The 18,923-nt window shown below is 46.6% G+C and overlaps 9 protein-coding genes across 9 annotated transcripts; 2 read left to right on the top strand and 7 right to left on the bottom strand. All coding sequences in view use genetic code 12, as the record gives it.

Moving 5' to 3' along the window:
* Positions 1-408: 408 nt before the first annotated feature.
* MRPL19 (mitochondrial 54S ribosomal protein uL11m) lies at positions 409-840 on the bottom strand (the record flags this gene model as incomplete). Its single annotated transcript, XM_002618977.2, has 1 exon — positions 409-840. The coding sequence occupies one exon, from the start codon at positions 838-840 to the stop codon at positions 409-411; it is 432 nt and encodes a 143-aa protein (XP_002619023.1).
* A 459-nt stretch (positions 841-1,299) lies between these two features.
* FOB63_000187 (uncharacterized protein) lies at positions 1,300-1,785 on the bottom strand (the record flags this gene model as incomplete). Its single annotated transcript, XM_066102194.1, has 1 exon — positions 1,300-1,785. One exon carries the CDS (start codon positions 1,783-1,785, stop codon positions 1,300-1,302), a length of 486 nt encoding a protein of 161 aa, XP_065958522.1.
* Positions 1,786-1,864: 79 nt separating this feature from the next.
* FOB63_000186 (uncharacterized protein) lies at positions 1,865-3,064 on the top strand (the record flags this gene model as incomplete). Its single annotated transcript, XM_066102193.1, has 2 exons — positions 1,865-2,426; positions 2,592-3,064. The coding sequence occupies 2 exons, from the start codon at positions 1,865-1,867 to the stop codon at positions 3,062-3,064; spliced, it is 1,035 nt and encodes a 344-aa protein (XP_065958521.1).
* Positions 3,065-3,796: 732 nt separating this feature from the next.
* On the bottom strand, positions 3,797-4,903 carry FOB63_000185 (uncharacterized protein; the record flags this gene model as incomplete). The annotated part of the gene is made up of 1 exon (XM_002618975.2): positions 3,797-4,903. The coding sequence occupies one exon, from the start codon at positions 4,901-4,903 to the stop codon at positions 3,797-3,799; it is 1,107 nt and encodes a 368-aa protein (XP_002619021.1).
* A 1,254-nt stretch (positions 4,904-6,157) lies between these two features.
* GCV2 (glycine decarboxylase subunit P) lies at positions 6,158-9,247 on the bottom strand (the record flags this gene model as incomplete). The annotated part of the gene is made up of 1 exon (XM_002618974.2): positions 6,158-9,247. One exon carries the CDS (start codon positions 9,245-9,247, stop codon positions 6,158-6,160), a length of 3,090 nt encoding a protein of 1,029 aa, XP_002619020.2.
* Positions 9,248-10,139: 892 nt separating this feature from the next.
* Positions 10,140-11,516, bottom strand: TEF2 (translation elongation factor EF-1 alpha; the record flags this gene model as incomplete). Its single annotated transcript, XM_002618973.2, has 1 exon — positions 10,140-11,516. One exon carries the CDS (start codon positions 11,514-11,516, stop codon positions 10,140-10,142), a length of 1,377 nt encoding a protein of 458 aa, XP_002619019.1.
* Positions 11,517-12,650: 1,134 nt separating this feature from the next.
* SDS24 (Sds24p) lies at positions 12,651-14,186 on the bottom strand (the record flags this gene model as incomplete). Its single annotated transcript, XM_002618972.1, has 1 exon — positions 12,651-14,186. The coding sequence occupies one exon, from the start codon at positions 14,184-14,186 to the stop codon at positions 12,651-12,653; it is 1,536 nt and encodes a 511-aa protein (XP_002619018.1).
* A 1,405-nt stretch (positions 14,187-15,591) lies between these two features.
* FOB63_000181 (uncharacterized protein) lies at positions 15,592-15,816 on the bottom strand (the record flags this gene model as incomplete). The annotated part of the gene is made up of 1 exon (XM_066102192.1): positions 15,592-15,816. One exon carries the CDS (start codon positions 15,814-15,816, stop codon positions 15,592-15,594), a length of 225 nt encoding a protein of 74 aa, XP_065958520.1.
* A 447-nt stretch (positions 15,817-16,263) lies between these two features.
* OLE1 (stearoyl-CoA 9-desaturase) lies at positions 16,264-17,715 on the top strand (the record flags this gene model as incomplete). The annotated part of the gene is made up of 1 exon (XM_002618971.2): positions 16,264-17,715. The coding sequence occupies one exon, from the start codon at positions 16,264-16,266 to the stop codon at positions 17,713-17,715; it is 1,452 nt and encodes a 483-aa protein (XP_002619017.1).
* Between the last annotated feature and the right edge of the window lie 1,208 nt (positions 17,716-18,923).

Genomic DNA, 18,923 nt, shown 5'->3' with positions numbered 1-18,923 from the left:
AACATTTATTTTCTGTTTTATATCAATTCATGGAAGATGTAATATGATTTAGAATACATGGAGCGATATTTGAGAGCTTGTATGAGCTGAAGTACAGTGAACCACAATCGTCTACCTCCATTTTAGGTACAATACTAATGGTGGTTTAGTATTATGCTCCTTCCTAGCCACAACGGTTCGTTAAAAATGCAGTCGTGTTGAAATCTGTCGCAGTAGTGATATATTCTCCGGGACTTTGAATATTCACGTACAAAACCACTGCTAGTATTAACAAAATGTGGGTTTCCGGCCGCTTGCTAGGTCTTTGTATGTCAGTCTTCTCTAGTTTATCTGCCGTTGCTTGCGTCTTCATATCTACTCCATGTTCGTATTACTTGGTATTTATGTCTATGTACAAGATAATGCTCTCTATGGGACAACTTCAACACCCACGGCGTCTGCTGTCAGAATGATGGCACCGCAGATCGACTGCAAGTCCACATTCTTGTGTCTCTCGTCGGTTTTCTTGATTTTGGCGATTTCATAAACGTGCTTCAACGAGATTTTGCCCACCATATTGTGTGTGGGTTTGTCGCTACCTTTGGAAACATTGGCGGCTTTCATGATGAGCCATGACGTTGGGGGCAGCTTCATCTCGAATGTGAAAGACCTGTCAGGCTTGACAGTTAAAAGAACCGGGATGGGCGTACCTGGTTGGAAATGCGCCGTTCTAGCGTTGAATTCTTTGCAAAAATCGATCGCTTTGACACCCTTGGATCCCAAAGCAGGTCCGACTGGAGGAGCAGGGGCAGCCTGGCCCGCACCAACAATCAACTTGACGAGAACGTTTTTCGTAGACATGATGGAGATCTGACGAAAGGACTTTTTTTTTCTCAAGATTAAGTATGGTGGTGCACGGATGTGTTTGCCAGAGTGAAGGATGATGATTCAAGAGCAGCGAAATTTATCAGTCCAAATGTGTATAAAGGAGTTTGTAGCGGATGTTTCCAAATAGAACCGACGTAGGATAAAAAAAATGCAATCTTAAGTATAATCTGTTGAAGCAGTAGAGTATAGATGTTTGGGTACTTGAGTGCGTAGTCCTATTATTTCTGAGAAAATGACTAGGCTTAAGATTGGGTCAATAACAGGGACAAATAAGGAACTAGACGATTATACTAGAGAAATATTTTAAGACGTCGATACGACGTGCAGAGGAACCTGGTAAAATGCCACGAGCTTGTTGAAAATACCGAGAGTATAAAAGTCGATCTCTAATTAATTTATACACTGCAGGAGGGGGCGCTCAGCCAATGTAGATTAAAACTCTTCGGCAAAGCGCAGGCGAGAGTTGTTGCTATTATCGCCCGTCCAAACCGCATGCGGCTCATTTCGAAAGAGAAATTCGTCATCCGATACAGCTTCCAAATCGCTCGATACATTATGTTCTTCGGGCTGACCAGCAGCATCTTGTGAGTGCTCATGCATTGTGAATAAGGGAGTAACCTCGGAATTGTATCGCGAATGGTGCTTGGTGCTGGTCTGGCTGGAACCTGCACCAGAAACAGGCACAGAACTACCAGCAGATCGGAAAACGGGATCCAAGTTGTTGCTGTTGGTCACTCCACGGTATTCAAAGTCCTCATCCGCAGCATGCAACGGCACGTCTTTCTCCAAGTCAATAGCTTTGCTAGAACGTCCATACGCGGCAGCTTTTGATCCAAATAGCTTCTTGAAACCAGAAGGTTCTGTTGGTGTTTTCTCCAACAGATCGCGCGATGGGTCGTCTGCACCAAAGTCTGGCAGTGGGTTGGTCACGGTGCTTCTCTTCCGACGTAAAAGTAAGAAGACTACGACAAGTGCACCGATGACAATTGTGCCACCAATGGAGCCAACCAAGCCTCCAATAAGCTTGGCACTCTTATTGGAAGAACCAGTAGAGGGGTTATTAACAGAATTGGCAGCGGTCGGCACAGTCACCAATGTAGTAATCGTGGTATCGGGAAGTACACTTATGGTGGAGATGTACGAGCTGAATGACAGCGAAGACAGAGGTGTCAGATGGCTTGTTGTCAGAGGCAGGTGGGAAGACAGGCTAGTCTGGGCCAGTGATGAAAACGTGGACAGCGCTGCCGAGGACAGCGTCGATGGAGCAATAGATGAACTCGATGATGGAGACGCAGTAGAAGCAGTAGATGTCTCGGAAGACACAATAGAACTGCTGAATGAAGAGCTAGAAGGGAAAGCAGAACTGCTGGATGCAATCGAACTGCTGGAAGAATCACTAGATGACAGAGAAGAACTGCTCGACGAAGAGCTGAATGAAGAGCTTTGTGCAGACGATGAAAATGATGATGAAGAAGATGATGATGATGAAGATGATGATGATGAAGATGATGCAGATGATGATGGTGACGAGCTGGAGGATTCACTGGAGCTGCTGCTGGGTTGACTGCTTGATGCAACTGAACTGGATGATAACAGGGACAGTGTCTCTGACGACAGAGCCTCAGATGACAGTGGCAGCGCAGCCAGAGACAGACTATCCAATGTCAGTGATCCTATGGACTGCAGTGAGAACGACGTCGAAGAGGAAGTTGCTGAAGACTGAGCATCAGATGATGTTGCCGTTGACAGCGTAGATGACAACTCCGACGACACTCCAGATTGCTCGGATTGTGACAGCGACACTGTGGTGTCCAGAGACAGGATTTCTGCCAGTGGCGACAGTGTGGTAAACGTGGTCGATGGAGATCCTAAAGACATGGAGGACAGAGGTGTGGACGTCGAGGGGGAAAAGGAAGTCTGTCGAAAGGTGGATGATGTGTGCAGGTCGACGTCAGCCAGGGTAGAAAAAGATGCCATGGATGGTGATGAAGATGACGATGGGCCAGAAACGGCTGAAGATGCAATTAAGGTGGAGGCTGAAATTATGGAAGAAGAAACTAAGGTGGAATTCGTCAAAGGAGCAGGAGGTGCTCTTCTAAAAATAGTGAGCCTCATCGAGCACATATGCAGGGAAATCAAACAAGGAGCAATTTCAGATGTGGCCACTGACAACAACACAGGGCTTGGAAATCGTTAGAAGTGGGAGAGAGAACTTCGAACGAATCAGAATGAGATCGCTGTGAAAGCCGGTTCTCGATATGCAAGTAGTTGCTCAATGATGGTAGCTACGGCTCGAATGAGTCGGATTGGAGATTCGTTCAACGTGGCACTAGGACGACGGGAAAACAGGAAAAACGAAGAAAGGAAGGAACAGAAAGACCTGGAGATCAGAGAGAAATATATTTCCTCTAGTCCCTGTCCATGCCAGGGGCATATGCAATAGTGAGACATTGCGGATCAACCGAAGGAGAGGGCCCAAAGGGGTTAAGTGGTTGCAGTGCGGCAATGCATGCGGCTGGATATGCAGGCCCGCGGGTCACCATATACCATAACAGCGTCGAAGGTGCTCGTATATATGCGATTATAGAACATTATGGAACACGTATCCGAGGAACAATCGGGTTACGAAGATGCGCTAGGAATGAAAAGATACAACATTGCCCATTTATAGAAAGCCCCTTCCACCTATACTCTATTCCACATAAAAATACACCACTGTAGTTAAAAAGGGTCCTTTGTTTCCAAAAATTTCGGGACACGTGTATTCAACGTCATGTATGCTTCCGTCTTAATTCATCGCGGGCCACCATGCCAATTGTCTAATGCGTCATGCCCTTGCTGTCTGCTCGACAGTCTGTTTGCATTCACAGCGCCCAACCTTCTATTTTCACTCTCTCACGTACATATTATCGGTAATTAAAAGTCGCAGCTACGCTTGTACCGCACGGAAGTCCTTTCCACTAACCACACCTATCCAGTCTCCGCTAGGTCGCCAACAAACACGATTGACTTCCAAGTCTTCGCTGTGCGCAAGTACTGGTGTGTCGATTGTTATAGGTTCTGGTTGCGGTCGCGTCGAACCAATGTCCCACACAACTGCCTGACAGTCGTCTCCGCCTGTGAGAAGCAAGTTCAGTTGTGGATGCCACTCAAGGGAGTTGACTGCACCCGTAGCCAAGCCTCCAAACAGACCATCCAACGTGGTCACAGGGACACCAGGCATGCGCATGTCAATTACGAGCACCTGGTTCAGATTGACACCAACTGTGGCCAAATGGTGCTGGTCCACATTGGACGCCAGAAGACGCACAAGTGCTAGGGGATTGTAGTTGGTTGTGGGTCCAGGGGCCCCTGGTGGTTCGTAAACTATAGTGGAATGCTCGAGAGAGCGAAGGTCAAACACGCGCATGGAGCCGTCGTTGCTCACACTGGCGAATACGCTAGTGGATTGGTAGAGAAAGCGAACATCAAACACCTCCAGATCATGAGCAATCAACTGGGTCTTGACGTGTGCAGTAGACCGTCCAAGGTCCCATACAGTGCATGTGGTGTCCACCGACAGTGTGATCAAAACAGATGGGTCTGCACGGTTCCAATCGAACGCAGTTACTGGAGGAAATGTGCTGACATCACCATCGCCGGCCAGGTTATTGGCCAACATATGCGTCTGCACGAGGCCTTCGTCTTCCATTTGGTATAAACGCAACACCTCCAGCAGAGCAGCTAGCCGCTGTGCCAGATGTGGCTCCCATTGTAACCTTGTCACTGGGTAATCCACTGCTGTCTCTGCCATGGAGGCGAACAGCGATCCCGCGTGACATTCAGCAGCCAGCATTGGCGAGCCTGTGTCCACGTCTCCTCGTATGACCTGGATGCGGTTCAGAAAGCCCTCACGAAAAGAACCTAGAGCAATCCAGTCACTGCCGTCGTTCGCCCAATCTGCTGCATATAGTGGGTACTGTGAGCTAAAGGATGGTGCTACCAGCGCCACAGGCAGATGTGGACTACGGAATGTTCTTTTGTTATTCCAGTCCATGGTTGGTGCTGATGTAGATCGTGAGGTTTCGGTGAAGTAGTTGGATTGCGAACCCCTCTAAGGTGGATGTCGCGCTATCGGGCGCGCATCTCTATGCAGAATGTCAACAGATGGAAAGGCTGCAAAAATCGGGTGGGCAATGAAGCCAAGTGAAGATTAGTATAGTCGGTAAGCAAAAGAAGATGGAATATGGAGGTCTGAAAAGCCAACTAAGGCTGGATCTTATCTGTTGACAATGGGTTACTGTTAACTTATGTATCTTGCCTTACGTACGATTGTCGTCATATTTTGTTCGGGAACAGTGAAACATACGAGATGGGGAAGGAGTAAGTAAAGAAGGAAGAAGGAATTTGCTAGATAGTTCTTTTCATTGGCCCTTTCGTGACTAAATACTCAATGAGAAAAACACTAAAAAAATCCATTTCTCCTTCTTCATATTAAATCTCCCTTGATAAAACGTTCTTGACCAGCGGTCATGCTCTTGATTGCAAAAAACAAACTAGCAGGTATATCCAACTTAGTTTATGGCTCAACCATATTGGATTTTTTGGTTTAAAGGTACATTGCAAGTAATAGGTGGTGTTCGGGTCTTACTCAACTTATATATTCTTTCATATTGGCAAGTCTCAAACTTCAAAACATAAGGTGGGATTCCGGCAACCTAAAGAATTCTTCAAATAACGGGCCCTCCAATCTTGATCTTCAAAATTTACTTCCGAGTTCCATTCAAAGACTGCGTTCCGAATTCTCTAATCAGTGTTGAGAAATTCAAGTTAAAGTGTGAAGAATGAAAAAAAAAGGCAAATCAAAGGCAAATCAAAAGGTAAGCAAATAAGAAAATAAAGGCAAATTAGAATATGAAATAAGGAATGTTTGAAGAGGTTAAAGATGGAAACATGACAACAGGAAACACGGAAATGAAGGCAACCAAAAATAGCAACAAAACTTTAAGTTAAAAGCATAGAACACGAACGCAACATATGGTTAATCTTTTTATGCTAATTATACATGCTGGAAAAAAAATTGACTTGTGACTTCAATGGAAAGAAAACGATTGTTTACAGCGTCATACACAGTATAATAGTAATGATTCCAACTGGTAACTTGACGCAACACCCAAAGTATTTGATGGATTAGATGGTTATTCTATTCACTTGTTAAATATTCCCAAACACAACAAAACATGCTGCATAAAGTAAGGAAAGTTTGCCATAGCCGGTACTCTTTAACTGATGTAAAGACTTAACATCATTCTTAGTATGCGGCAACCTCTTCCACAGAAGGACATGTGCACAGCAAATTCATGTCACCATAGGTGTCGTCTACACGTGCAACTGTTGGCCAACACTTGCTTGTCTTCAAGTATGGGAGTGGGTAAGCGGCCTGTTCTCTCGTGTATCCACGAGCTTCCCAATCTTCCTGTGATGTCGAAACAATGTCTTCCATAGAATGAGGGGCATTCTTCAAAACACGACCCCACGACTCTCCGTTAGCATAAGCTTCGATCTCGCGACGGATAGACAACATGGCCTCCACAAAGCGGTCCAATTCAGCCAAGTTTTCGGATTCAGTAGGCTCCACCATCAAGGTGCCTGCGACAGGGAAAGACATAGTTGGCGCATGGAAGCCGTAATCCTGCAATCTTTTGGCAACATCGATTGCTTCAATTCCAGCGGCCTTGAACTCGCGAAGATCAAGAATGAACTCATGGGCACAATGGCGGATGGCCAGTTCAGAACTTGCACCAACAAACATGATCTTGTATGAGCCGCGCAAACGGGCCATCATGTAGTTGGCATTCAACATGGCGAGTGCCGAGGCATATGGAAGCGCACGGCCACCGAGCATCTTGATGTAAGAGTAAGAAACAGGAAGGACAGCAGCAGATCCGAAAGGTGCTGAGTTCACAGCACGAATAGACTCTGCGGTGGCGTGTGGGGTGTCGGCAAATCTATGAGAAGGCAAAAATGGCACAAGGCGCTCGGCAACACACACAGGGCCTTGGCCAGGTCCACCACCACCGTGTGACAAGGCAAAGGTCTTGTGAATGTTCAAGTGGCACACATCTGCGCCCAAGTCACCAGGGGAAGTCAAGCCAACTTGTGCATTCATGTTGGCACCATCCAAGTACACAAGACCACCATGAGAGTGAACAATATCAATGGCACGACGAACACCAGGCTCGAACAAACCGTATGTAGATGGGTATGTGATCATGATGGCGCAAAGTTGCTTACTAAGTTTCTCTGCCTTTGCTTCTAAATCGGCCAAGTCTACCAGACCATCGTCTAAGCACTTAACGGGCACAACCTTGAGGCCACACATGGCTGCACTGGCTGGGTTGGTACCGTGTGCCGAAACAGGAATCAAACACACGTTTCTTTGGTCATACTCACCACGCGAACGGTGGTAAGCACGGATAAGAGCCAATCCAGTGTACTCACCTTGGGCACCAGAGTTAGGCATGAGAGTGGTAGCAGCAAAGCCTGTGATGTCGTTCAAATCACGTTCAAATTCGCTCACCAATTTCTGATAGCCAATAGCCTGAGTGGATGGGGCAAAAGGGTGGATTTGAGTGAAGCCAGGCATAGAAAGTGTTTGCATCTGGACAGTACCGTTCAATTTCATGGTGCACAGACCAAGAGGGATCATGGAGTTGGCGAGGGACAAGTCCTTTGACTGAAGAAGATGCAAGTAACGCAACATAGCAGTTTCAGAATGGTGGGAATGGAAAACAGAGTGTGGCAAGATCTCGTCCTCACGGAGATATTCCAGAGGCACAGTGGCCAATTTTTCAACGGGAATTCGCTTTCCAAACAATGCTCCCAAGTTCAATACATCTTCCACCGTAGCCGTCTCGTCCAAAGACACCGAAATAGTCTTATCGTCGACACGGAACAAGTTGATGTTATATTTCTGAAAAGCTTCTTGCAAGATTTCATCTGCAGAAACTCCACTAAGCTCAACGGTCAAGGTATCGAAAAAGCTGGAGTTTGCCACGGTGTGGTTTGTTTGACTAATTTGCTGCGCCAAGTGAGCAGTCAATCCATAAACTCGGTTGGCGATTTTCTTCAAGCCTTCTGGGCCGTGGTAGACAGCGTACATTGCAGACATGTTTGCCAACAAAGCTTGAGCTGTGCAAATGTTGGAGGTGGCCTTTTCACGGCGGATGTGCTGTTCACGAGTCTGCAAAGCCAACCGCAATGCAGGCTTACCCAAGCGGTCCCTGGAAACACCCACAAGACGGCCAGGCATTTTCCGGGCAAAGGATGAAGCTGTAGCGAAAAATGCGGCGTGTGGGCCACCGTAGCCAAATGGAACACCAAATCTTTGGGCATTTCCAAATGCAATGTCTGCACCGAGCTCAGCAGGCGAACGCAACAAAGTCAATGCAAGCAAGTCCGAGGCCATAGCGAAAAGACCCTTGTTCTCGTGAACAATTTGGGCTACTTCGCTGAAAACATGAATGCTACCATCTGTTGCTGGGTACTGAGCCAAAGCACCACACAAGCGGTCAGAAAGCTTAGCCAATTCTGCAATGCCGTCAGCGGTTGAAAGTGGGAGCTCGACAACCTCCACGCCGATCTTCTCGGCTCTCAGGCGAAGCACATCAAGGGTTTGTGGGTGAACAAGCGTGTCTACAGCATAGACAGGTTTGCGGCCACGAAGATGATGATATGCCATGGCCATGGCTTCACCGGCGGCAGTTCCTTCATCTAACAATGAGGCGTTGGCAACATCCAAACCAGTCAAAGACGTCACCATGGTCTGGAAGTTGAGCAACAGTTGCAAACGGCCTTGTGAGATTTCCGGCTGGTAAGGGGTGTAAGATGTGTACCATTCGGGCAGTTCCAACAAGTTACGTTGAACCACTGGAGGCACGTGGGTGCCGTAGTAACCCTTTCCAATAAAGGATTTGGCTATATGGTTCTCACCGGCAAGAGAAGCTAAGTGCTCTTGCATTTCCAGCTCTGTGTATCCGTTTTGGGGCTGCACCTGCAATGGGCGCTTGACCAAAACGTGTGGTGGGATGGCAGCAGCCAAAAACTGGTCCATGTCGTCGTATCCTAGGGTAGAAAGCATATGCTCGGTATCTTTTGGGGTTGGGCCGAAATGGCGGCGTTGGAACGAGTCGAGCCCGCCAAGTGGAGCCGGCTCGTATATTCTGGCGTAGTTTTGGCTCAGCGTGTCGCATTTGTGGCTTTCGGGTATGTCTTGTCCCGGTGTGTTGGTGCTAGGGCTAGAGTAGCATCTTCTTGGGCTGTGAATGAAAGGACTCGAGCGTAAAAGGGCACGAGAAACGGTAGGGAGCACCCTGTTTCTGAGGCGGGCACTGCGAATCATGAATTTCGAAGAAAAAAAACTATGGTGTGCTAACTGGTTGCACTAGATTATTATATATATATGGGAAAAGGGCGTACGGATATCTCACTAGCCATTTATGCGCCAGGCGTATTTCGGGGCGCGCAGTCAGTGACTCGGATCCACACGAAAGAAAAAAAAAAAAAAAAAAAAGAAAAGAATAAACCAGGCAGAAACAAAAACAAAGAGTGTTTGGCCGGGTGAATCTCAAATGTCGAAATTTCAATTAATCAAAGTGTTGTTTTGCTGCTCACTTGCGTTGCATTTGCAACTCTTTTCCAAAAACGCAGACGTTGCGTCCCAAGTTGGAGATGCGGCCGATATCAGATGCGCCAGATTTGAACGGGCCTGACTTCGACGCGCGCCGCTTGACTCTGTCCATTTATTGCTCCAGTCGCCTAAGAAACACTCGATGAGCCAGTTCGAGAGAAGCAAAGCATACGAGATCGTCCTTGACGGCCAGTCAAAACTGAAGAGGAGACATAGAGGCCGCAGCAATCGATCCATGGTAACGGCCCGCGATGTTTCTGGTCCGAGTCAATCTCGTATCCAGGTCAAGCGAGGTCTATATGCGGCCGCGAAAAAATATACTCTTGAGTGTAAACATGGAACTAGGAATGGCCATACCTGCCATGATCGAACAAGCAAGTGGGCAATTCTCAGCTTTGACGTGAATATCAGAAACGAGTAGTTTAATTATTGAATCTGGAGAGCATCTAACTATCTCTAGACTTACGGGAGAAAACACTATCCAATCTTACACAACTTCGAGTAAACCCAGGAATAGGCATATGCAAATTCGATACAATTGCTTGCAACTACAGTGTTCAAAGCTCAGATGTAAAATTCAATAATACACAATCAGTCAGCTTGCTTATTTCTTAGCAGCCTTTTGAGCAGCCTTGGTGACCTTACCGGCCTTGTCGGTCTTCTCAACAGCCTTGATGACACCAACAGCAACGGTTTGTCTCATGTCTCTGACAGCGAATCTACCCAATGGTGGGTAGTCGGTGAAAGCTTCAACACACATTGGCTTGGTTGGGACCATCTTGACGATAGCAGCGTCACCAGACTTGATGAACTTTGGCTCTTCTTCCAACTTCTTACCAGTTCTTCTGTCGATCTTCTCAATCAAGGTGTCGAACTTACAAGCAATGTGAGCAGTGTGACAGTCCAAGACTGGAGAGTAACCGGAGGAGATTTGACCTGGGTGGTTCAAGACGATAACTTGAGCAGTGAAAGAAGCAGCAGCCTTTGGTGGGTCGTTCTTGGAGTCACCACAGACGTTACCTCTTCTGATTTCCTTGACGGAAACGTTCTTGACGTTGAAACCAACGTTGTCACCTGGGACACCCTCAGCCAATTGTTCGTGGTGCATTTCCACGGACTTGACTTCAGTGGTGACACCAGCTGGAGCAAAGGTGACAACCATACCGGCCTTGATGACACCGGTCTCAACTCTACCGACTGGCACAGTACCAATACCACCGATCTTGTAGACATCTTGCAATGGCAATCTCAATGGCTTGTCGGTTGGTCTCGAAGGTGGCTCAATGGCGTCAATGGCCTCCAACAAGGTCTTACCGGTGGACTTACCGGACTTGGTCTCCTTCTCCCAACCCTTGTACCATGGGCAGTTGGTAGATGGCTCAATCATGTTGTCACCGTTCCAACCAGAGATTGGGACGAATGGAACAGTCTTAGGGTTGTAACCAACCTTCTTGACGAAGTTAGAGGTTTCCTTGATGATTTCCTCGAATCTAGATTGGTCCCACTTGACGGAGTCCATCTTGTTGACAGCAACAATCAACTGCTTGACACCCAAGGTGTAAGCCAACAAAGCGTGCTCTCTGGTTTGACCGTCCTTAGAGATACCGGCTTCGAACTCACCGACACCACCAGCGATAATCAAGATAGCACAGTCAGCTTGGGAAGTACCAGTGATCATGTTCTTGATGAAATCTCTGTGACCTGGAGCGTCAATGACGGTAACGTGGTACTTTGGAGTCTCGAACTTCCACAAAGCGATATCGATGGTGATACCTCTTTCTCTCTCAGCCTTCAACTTGTCCAAAACCCAAGCGTACTTGAAAGAACCCTTACCCAATTCAGCGGCTTCCTTTTCGAACTTTTCAATAGTTCTCTTGTCAATACCACCACACTTGTAAATCAAGTGACCGGTGGTGGTAGACTTACCGGAATCGACGTGACCGATAACAACGACGTTGACGTGAGCTTTCTCCTTACCCATTGTGATTGATAGATGTACTAAGAAAAAAAGTTTTCAAAAGGGGGGTTCCTTTTCGGTCAGCGGGTGCGACTTTTATATAATGGCCACTGTCGGAAAAAAAAAAAATTGTTTTTTCCCGGCCGGGTAACAGCATCAGACCAGGTGTCGTTCCTACAAATACCCGGTGCATGCTGTGGTTTACGCGCGTGCGCGCCACTCGAACCTCTAGTTTTTCTTCCAAAGCCGTTCCAGCTTCTATAGCGAAATGGCAATATAACCAAGAGGCAAAAAAAAAAATCGACATCTGTCCTGCAGTTACCACATACCCTCCCGTACCATTTCGGGCTACTTTCTGATCGGCAGCCAGTGGATAAAGCAATCTTTTTCTCTGCTTAGCCTCGTTTTCAGGCAGAGAAATAATCTTGTAGAATTTTTTTTCTCCGCCTCGTAATTCTGCCTGTGGCCCAATTTCTATCTTGGGGGGCAGACTGTTGGTTGCTGGGAGCAACAAGAGTGGGCCATCGTGCATACATGTCACGTGCTGCTGGGGCTTCAGCCCTTATTTTCGCCTTCACTACGCCTTCTAGGCACTATTTAGACTTTTCACTTGCCTCTTCCATGCTCCAATTTTTTGCCGCCTTGTTCTGCCTAACGCATTGTTGCCTAGCCCATCCCTGGGCCAATGAAAGACTCTTCAAGATTGGGCCAGCAGAGTATATGGCCATTGTGCAGGCTGCATGTCCCACTAATTTCGTCTTAGGGCTCAACGTGATGTCCTTCGAATAAATGTTTGTGAACACGAATTATGTGGTCTGTAAATATTCTGTAACCATTACTGACAACTCTATCCAAGTTCTTTGGATGTGACATCTATTGCAATAGATTCTTCTTATAACATACTTAGATTCGACAAAATTGGAGAGTAGATCAGCCTACAGAAGCACCGTTTCAATTTGCATTAATCCAGTGAGAAGCTAAACTTATTTAAACTGCGTATATTAGGTTAAATTTTGCATTTGCTGGTTCTGATTTATTATGGACTTTGATTTCGTGCATTAGGTGGAAGTTACAGCGAAATTTAGTGCAGTTTTTCTGTTCAGTCCAAAGTAGCTACATCTCTGTATGTTAGGGGGTTTTACTATGTGGCTATATATACTATTCATTGCTGAAAACATTGTCTCCCTTTCCCGTCTGGTATGACTTGCGGAACATCTCCTGGTTTATTGGTACGCTGGGTTGTTTTGGGGTAGTTGGAGTAGTGATCGAGCCAGACACGCCATCTAAGGACGATCTAGTTGTCAGGGTAGACGATCTGCGTCTCTGATTTCTGGCCGATTGCGTGTCGATTTTCACTCCAGACTTGCACTGCGCAAACAAAGCAAGAATGTCCGTCAACGTCACTACGCCTATGAGTTTGCCCGGACGGCCACTTTCAAATTGAATGCTAGTGGCTGCTGCCGAAGCCACTGGACTTTCTGCAGCAAGTGCAGTTTCCACAGTGGCACCAGGGCCGTTGGAAACAGAGTAATGTGACGTCCTTGCTTCAACAATCCACAATCTATGGGACTGAGTAGCCACTAATTTGGCAATCACCCTCGCTAAAGAAGTTTGTGGGTTAACATGGAAAATGGGGAACTGATCCTGACCCTTTTCAATACCCTTTTGTGATAAGTTGTACGAGATGAACGTAGTCACAGGCTTGAACAACAAATGAGAGTTATTTGTAGAAGAGACGTTCTTGACATCGACAATAGATATGTTACCCACAAGAGATTTGTTCTTGTCAATGACAGCAAGAGAGGACATTCTCTCAGTGAACATCTTTTCCAATGCTTCGATCAAAGGGCAATCGCCTTGAATGGTCACCGGATTGCTTGAAATGACCTTCAAATCCTGCAATGACGAGTTCAAAAGGTAATCGAGCGACGTAAATCTACGTGCGTTATCCCAAAAGAACTTGATGGTCCGTCTCTGCGAAAGAATACCCGAGATTTTGTTATCGTTGTTGATGATGGCTACTCTGTGAGCACCGCTTCCAAACACTTCAACTGCTTTAAGCAAGGTGTCGGACTCTTTGAATCTAAGGAACGGCGTTTTTGGTTGCAAACTGACAATGATTTCCACAGGAACCTCCTCGCCCTTTTTGGCGCGATTGATATAACTAGTCAAAGTATCTTTGCGCTCTTGCAACGAAGGGCGTCTGCCATCACTGTCCTGGCTGGGCAAAACATCGTCTACGCTAATTCTGTTCATGATCAACAAAAGGTATGTGTTTAAGTCCGAATAATCAAAAGACAAGTAATTTGTTGAACCATCGTCAGATTGAGAAAGTACCACCGGCACAGATGTCAAATTGTGGTCAACCAACGTTTCATATGCTTTCTGTACAGAGCAGGACGAGTTGATAGTAATGAGTTTGTTTGCCTCCGTTAGGTCTGCCAACAAAATCTCGCTCCAATTGACGGTAGGCTGAATCACCGACGATGATCTCGACGAGATGGAGGTGTTTCGTGACAAGCTTATCTCATCTATGGAGGTCTGTGTTTGGTCAGCTGGCAATGGTGGAGGGGAAGACAACATTTCTACAACGGAGGGTTTTCTGGAAGAACTCTGGCCATGGTGGGGGTGAAGTTGCTGGTGGTTCAGCATCGGCGATTGCGACGACCGCAGAAAAGACGGATTGTGTGACATCTCTGTAACTTGGACTTTTTGTGTTTCAGATGTTTAGCGTTAGCTCACAAGGTTTTTTTGCTATCTTACCGTTAAGGCTGAGCTTGGGCACGTTTTAGAGGCGAGTTAGAACTCAGAAGGGAATGCAATTGGCTATGCAGGTTTGATGCAGCACACACAATTGAGGTAGAGTACCAGACTAGTGGAAGAAAAATAAAAAGCACGCTTGTGGAAAAGAGTGTAATATGTTTCTTGAACAATGCGATCATTTCGGACATACTCCTTTGGTGACCAGTGTTAGCTGCAGGATAGGGTGGGGGGTGAATGAGTCTTGTGGGGTACGGGTGTGTGCAATCTGGGGTTATGCCGCAACAGGAATAGACTCCAATCACTGTCCTAGGATAGGGATTTTGCTTCTTTCGTTTCTTAGATTCTAGTATTGAACTGAATTTTTTGTTTTTGCAAGGGATGAGAACATGATTGGACAGTCGGTGTGTTCCATTTTTTGTATCTGGGGTATGTTGCTCGTATAATGAGAATGGGAAATGCAGAATGTGGGAAAAAATGACCAAGCAAAATGTAAAAAAATCCTACACGTTTATTTTTGTGCACCTAGATAAGTGTATAGTCAAAACTAATCCAGCTGAAGATTTTAGGTTTTTAGCACCGTTGCTCAATCGGCAGCTCAATTTTAAACTGTATACCCAAAGGAGAACATATATCTTGCAAGTGCGATGCAAGAATAATCGAGGCAAGCCTCGGAATAATAATGTGAGCGGAATTACAGAGTGCAAGAAAACGAAGCAAAGAATGTCAAGTCCATAGTTGCTGCTATTCCACGGTGGTCATAGTGGTTGGCATGCAGTATGTCGCTGGCTTTTCTCATACTGATTGACTAATTCTACTGGTTCACCCGATATGAAAGAAACGCAATCGAACACTAGAAAATGAGGAATTTAGAGAGATTCAAAAAATCAAAAAAGAAAAAAAAAAAATCAATGCAAAATGAAACTTTCAATGTGTAGACATGCAATCTCATGATCGGACCAAACTGGCACCGAGAGAAGCACGAAAAGTGACAGCCACACAAAAAGAGGAGAAACAGGGAGGCTCATCAAACATGCTAGACCAACAGTGGCCAGGACCGTCACATGCGTTGAATACATGTTAGTCTGGTTTGCGGACAGAAGGGCTGACGTCACGTGCGCAGCCTGTCTCCTATCTGATAAGGCACAGAGAGGTAATTGGAGCAACTGAGCACCGGACCAAAGGCAGAAAAAGAAAGGACCGAAATACCTCGACAAGGCAAACATGTATACAGACATAGAAGCATCTCGAGATACGAGTTGTAGAGTTCGCAAGCAAACCAACGAGAGAGCCAACCGAAGATGAGGAAGAGCAAAGAATCTAGCGTTTGATTGCCAAATCAAGCCAAGTCAAGCAAATCAAGCAAATCAAGCAAATCAAGCACCTCTAAGTGGCTATAGGTGGCTCTGTAGCGGTCAATGGGATGGATGTGCACGTGCGTCGAGTCACATGTTCTGCCCTTCAGGATTTTCCGGAGCTCAGCAGGTTGGGTTGGGTTCAGGCGGAAACGAGTACGCAGCAGCTGGAACTTATGAATGCCAGACTTGCGTGTGCTTTCTTGCATGCCGCGTGGCCTGATGGAATTCCGGCAGAAGCTAATGGCATCATCCTTGCTCAGATGGGTCGGTATACTCTAGAGACTATCTGGCGTGCACACAGGCTGCCCAACAATTTGGTGCGGCCCTTTCTTTTTCTGCCCGTTGATACAGGATACACTGTGCCCCTAGGGCTATGGCAGTAGGCCAAAACAAGCAAACCCAGAGGGGATTTTCTCATCACAAGAGCAATTGTAGCCCGGCGAAAAGGCGTCTGTCGCCTTGTAGCACGCGCAAGAAGTTTTCCCAAAAAAATTCGTGCAATTGTGTCTGTAGTGGCGTTATACCTGCGGCTGAGACGTGGACCCAATTTTTTCTTTTTCGCCTCGCCAGTCCTGTATAGTCGCACATATATATACGCCCCCAGTGCCAGCTTTCTGTTGCTGATCTCCCTTAGTACTCGAGCCATATCCAAAATGTCGTCTGATAACTTGGAAGCGGTCGATTTGACCTCGCTCAATGCTCTTGCTGCTGGATTCAACAAGAAAGCGCCCAGAATTGTCGCTGCGGGTTTGGGCGGAAAATTGATGGGCACAAAGTCTTTGGTGGATGTCACCGCAGACCAGATGACCAAGGACCTGGAAACTCTTCTCGAAAAGGACGAAAGAGAACGTGAGAAGTACATGCGTACCGCCCACATTTCCGAACAGCCTTGGACCTTGAGCAACTGGCACCAGCACGTGAACTGGTTGAACGTCATTCTTGTCATTCTCATCCCTGCCTTTGGCTGCTACTCGGCCTACCACTACCCACCTCAGTTGAAGACGGTGCTCTTGGGTGCCCTCATGTACCTTTTCTCTGGTGTTTCCATCACTGCTGGCTACCACAGACTATGGTCGCACAAGGCTTATGATGCTGCTGTGCCCGTGAGACTTTTCTTTGCCTTTTTCGGCGCCGGTGCTGTGCAAGGTTCCATCAAGTGGTGGGGCCACTCGCACAGAATCCACCACAGATTCACTGACACCAACAGAGACCCTTACGATGCCAGACAAGGTTTTTGGTTTTCGCACATGGGCTGGATGTTGAGCATTGCCAACCCTAAGAACAGAGCCAGAGCAGACATCTCTGACTTGACTGCTGACCCCATTGTTGTGTTTCAACATCGCCACTACTTGCTTCTCATGGTGACTGCCGCTGTGCTTTTCCCCTGCTTGATTGCTGGTCTTTTCTGGGGCGACTACTGGGGAGGTTTCATCTACGCAGGTATCTTGAAGTTCTTCTTCATTCAACAAGCCACTTTCTGCGTCAACTCTTTGGCCCACTGGATTGGTGTGCAACCTTTTGACGACAGAAGAACCCCAAGAGACCATGTCCTCACTGCATTGGTTACCTTTGGTGAAGGCTACCACAACTTCCATCACGAGTTCCCCTCTGACTACAGAAATGCATTGAAGTGGTACCAATACGACCCAACCAAGGTTACCATTTGGTTATTGTCGAAGGTTGGCTTGGCCTGGAACTTGAAGACCTTCTCCCAAAACGCCATTGAGCAGGGCTTGTTCCAACAACAACAGAAGAAGTTGAACAGAATGAAGAACAAGTTGAACTGGGGCCCTGCCGTCAGTGAATTGCCTGTTTGGGACAAGGACCACTTCAACGAGATTGCCAAGGAAGAGGGCCTTATCATCATTTCGGGCATTGTTCACAATGTCAAGAGCTTCATCAAGGAACATCCTGGTGGACAGGCATTGGTGAGAGCTTCTTTGGGCAAGGATGCTACAAAGGCTTTCAACGGTTTGGTTTACGCACACTCTAACGCTGCTCACAATATGTTGGCTACGATGAGAGTTGCTGTGATCAAGGATGGAGAAGTCAATGGCGATACCTTTGGCTTGCAAGAAGAAATGATGGCCAAGAAGGATCTTTAGGCTGATTTTCGGACGGGCTAGTGTACCACTGGCCTGTATTCTAGGATATCAAAAGTATTGGGAAGGGGTGTGGCTGCGACCACTATGTTTTTCGTTGTTCACTATATAGCTATCAGAATTACGGATTTTGTGCATAACTTAGTTGTAGATTCGGCCGCAAGCGAAAAGTAAGAATAGCGCAGGCTCGATATTACGGATTTTACGTTGCCGTCGTCTGATCGGCAAATGGTTGCCACGTATATTATTCATCATTTGGGTCGAGACAGCACAATCTCATGAGACAGCACAATCTCGTGAAACAAACCTAAATGAGACGTCCGACCAAGTCAGCGCAGTAGGTAAAGAAGAAATAATGGATACAACATCTAACGACTACTACAGAACAATACTCTCACCTTTTCAAGCATCTCCAATAGTTTCCGTAATTGCCAGTTTCTCATTGGACTATTCTTTCTTAGCCGAGAAGAATAGCGTGGGCTCAGATGCGGATCTGCACAAATGCTAGTTCTAAGCGTACAACATGCCACTGAACCCATTTACGCGATCATCTATTCCTGTCCACAAACCATCGCTGCAGCTTGCAGCAGATTAGTGCAGCGGACACAGAATCCAGAAAGTCCGAAAGTGGTGAAAAGAGCCTGCTGACACGGTTGCACAAAATCAATGTGTTTTTCCGACATCCCAGGCAAGGCATAAATCTACAAAGCGAACAAGGTTCCACAGTTCCTGTTGCCAGAGGTATATGCTCCGCAAAAGTCCAATCGTAAATTTTTCCGCGAAGTGGTGCCACCTCTCTGGCGTGGGCCCACCTGTAAGTCTGTTTCTGGTAATTCCTGGCTCGGGCAGCCTAACAGCATGGTATAAAAACCCACGTAAAGGAAGCAATTGTGAATTCATCATTGTGCCTTTCCAGCTTATTACCATGCCTATTCCAAGAACTTCCATTTTCCAAATCTACTCCAAGAGACTTCCATACCTTCTCCAATGGGGAACAGGAATGGCGTTTTTCTTGGGCTGGCCTCATGCATACATCGGTATCTCTAACAAGTTGAACAACGTTCCTCCAATCAACACCGCATACTTCTAAGTAATGCCTAACGACCTTCTACGCTATATTTAATACATGTTATATGGACAGATTGTAGATGCAACCTGCATGCGCGAGACATCAAGATACCCCAGGCTTCTGAGATGTTAATAAATGAAAG

This window comes from Clavispora lusitaniae (assembly GCF_014636115.1).
Source record: "Clavispora lusitaniae strain FDAARGOS_655 chromosome Unknown tig00000003_pilon, whole genome shotgun sequence".
NCBI lineage: Eukaryota > Fungi > Ascomycota > Pichiomycetes > Serinales > Metschnikowiaceae > Clavispora > Clavispora lusitaniae.
This window is presented reverse-complemented; position numbering and strand designations above follow the sequence as displayed.